Genomic DNA, 650 nt, shown 5'->3' with positions numbered 1-650 from the left:
TCCCTATGTTGCGGCGATGAGACTGCTCGGTCGACATTATTATTATTATTATTACCTTGGGGCGGGGCGAAGGGATGAAAGGCATTTGGGACGCCTTCGGGCTCCTCGAATGAGTTTCCGGGCCAAGGTCACTCTTCGCGTCGCCTGGTCTACCGCGCGCGCATCCGGAAAGAAAAAAAATATCCGAGAAGAGGAAAAGGAAGTGAAAAGGGTCTCATCGAACGTCTGTGTCGGTCGCGCAGGAGGATGGCGACGGCGGGCGGACGACGAAAGAGTCTCCGAGCAGTTTTAATTTAGACAATTGTGTTAAACATGACGGAGTGTGGCAGGCCTTCGTCTGTGAAAACGTGGACCGGTGGCCACTGTGGGGTGCAGGACGGGAGAAGGGTCGGGGAAGAAATCGGAAAAATTAACAGAAGACGTGCGGGGAGGGTGCCGGCACGACGTGGGCCCTCGATACCCCGCAGCAATCGCATTCCTCTTGCCAAGCCTTGGGTTGTCGCGAATGGGAGCGAGACATTCCCCCTCCGAAGAAATCAAAGTGCCGCGTCGCGTCTCCCAGGCGTCCGCCCCACACACGACGCCTCTGTTTTGGGTTCCTTCCGATTCCTTTGCCTCCCTTCACCCACCCAAATCCCTTCCTATTGCTT

At 56.2% G+C, this 650-nt stretch overlaps 1 protein-coding gene across 1 annotated transcript in view; it reads left to right on the top strand.

The window, feature by feature from the left end:
* Window positions 1-78, top strand: part of NGA_0546100 (atp-binding cassette sub-family b member 5-like protein) — a gene marked incomplete at both ends in the record, with an annotated part of 993 nt that extends 915 nt beyond the window's left edge. The window contains one exon of the mRNA XM_005855885.1: window positions 73-78. Coding sequence (XP_005855947.1) covers window positions 73-78 — 6 coding nt within the window. The remainder of the gene's footprint in view (window positions 1-72) is intronic.
* Window positions 79-650: the final 572 nt, after the last annotated feature.

The sequence above is a fragment of the Nannochloropsis gaditana genome (genome assembly GCF_000240725.1).
Source record: "Nannochloropsis gaditana CCMP526 unplaced genomic scaffold scaffold077, whole genome shotgun sequence".
NCBI classification, from domain to species: Eukaryota; class Eustigmatophyceae; order Eustigmatales; family Monodopsidaceae; genus Microchloropsis; species Microchloropsis gaditana.
This window is presented reverse-complemented; position numbering and strand designations above follow the sequence as displayed.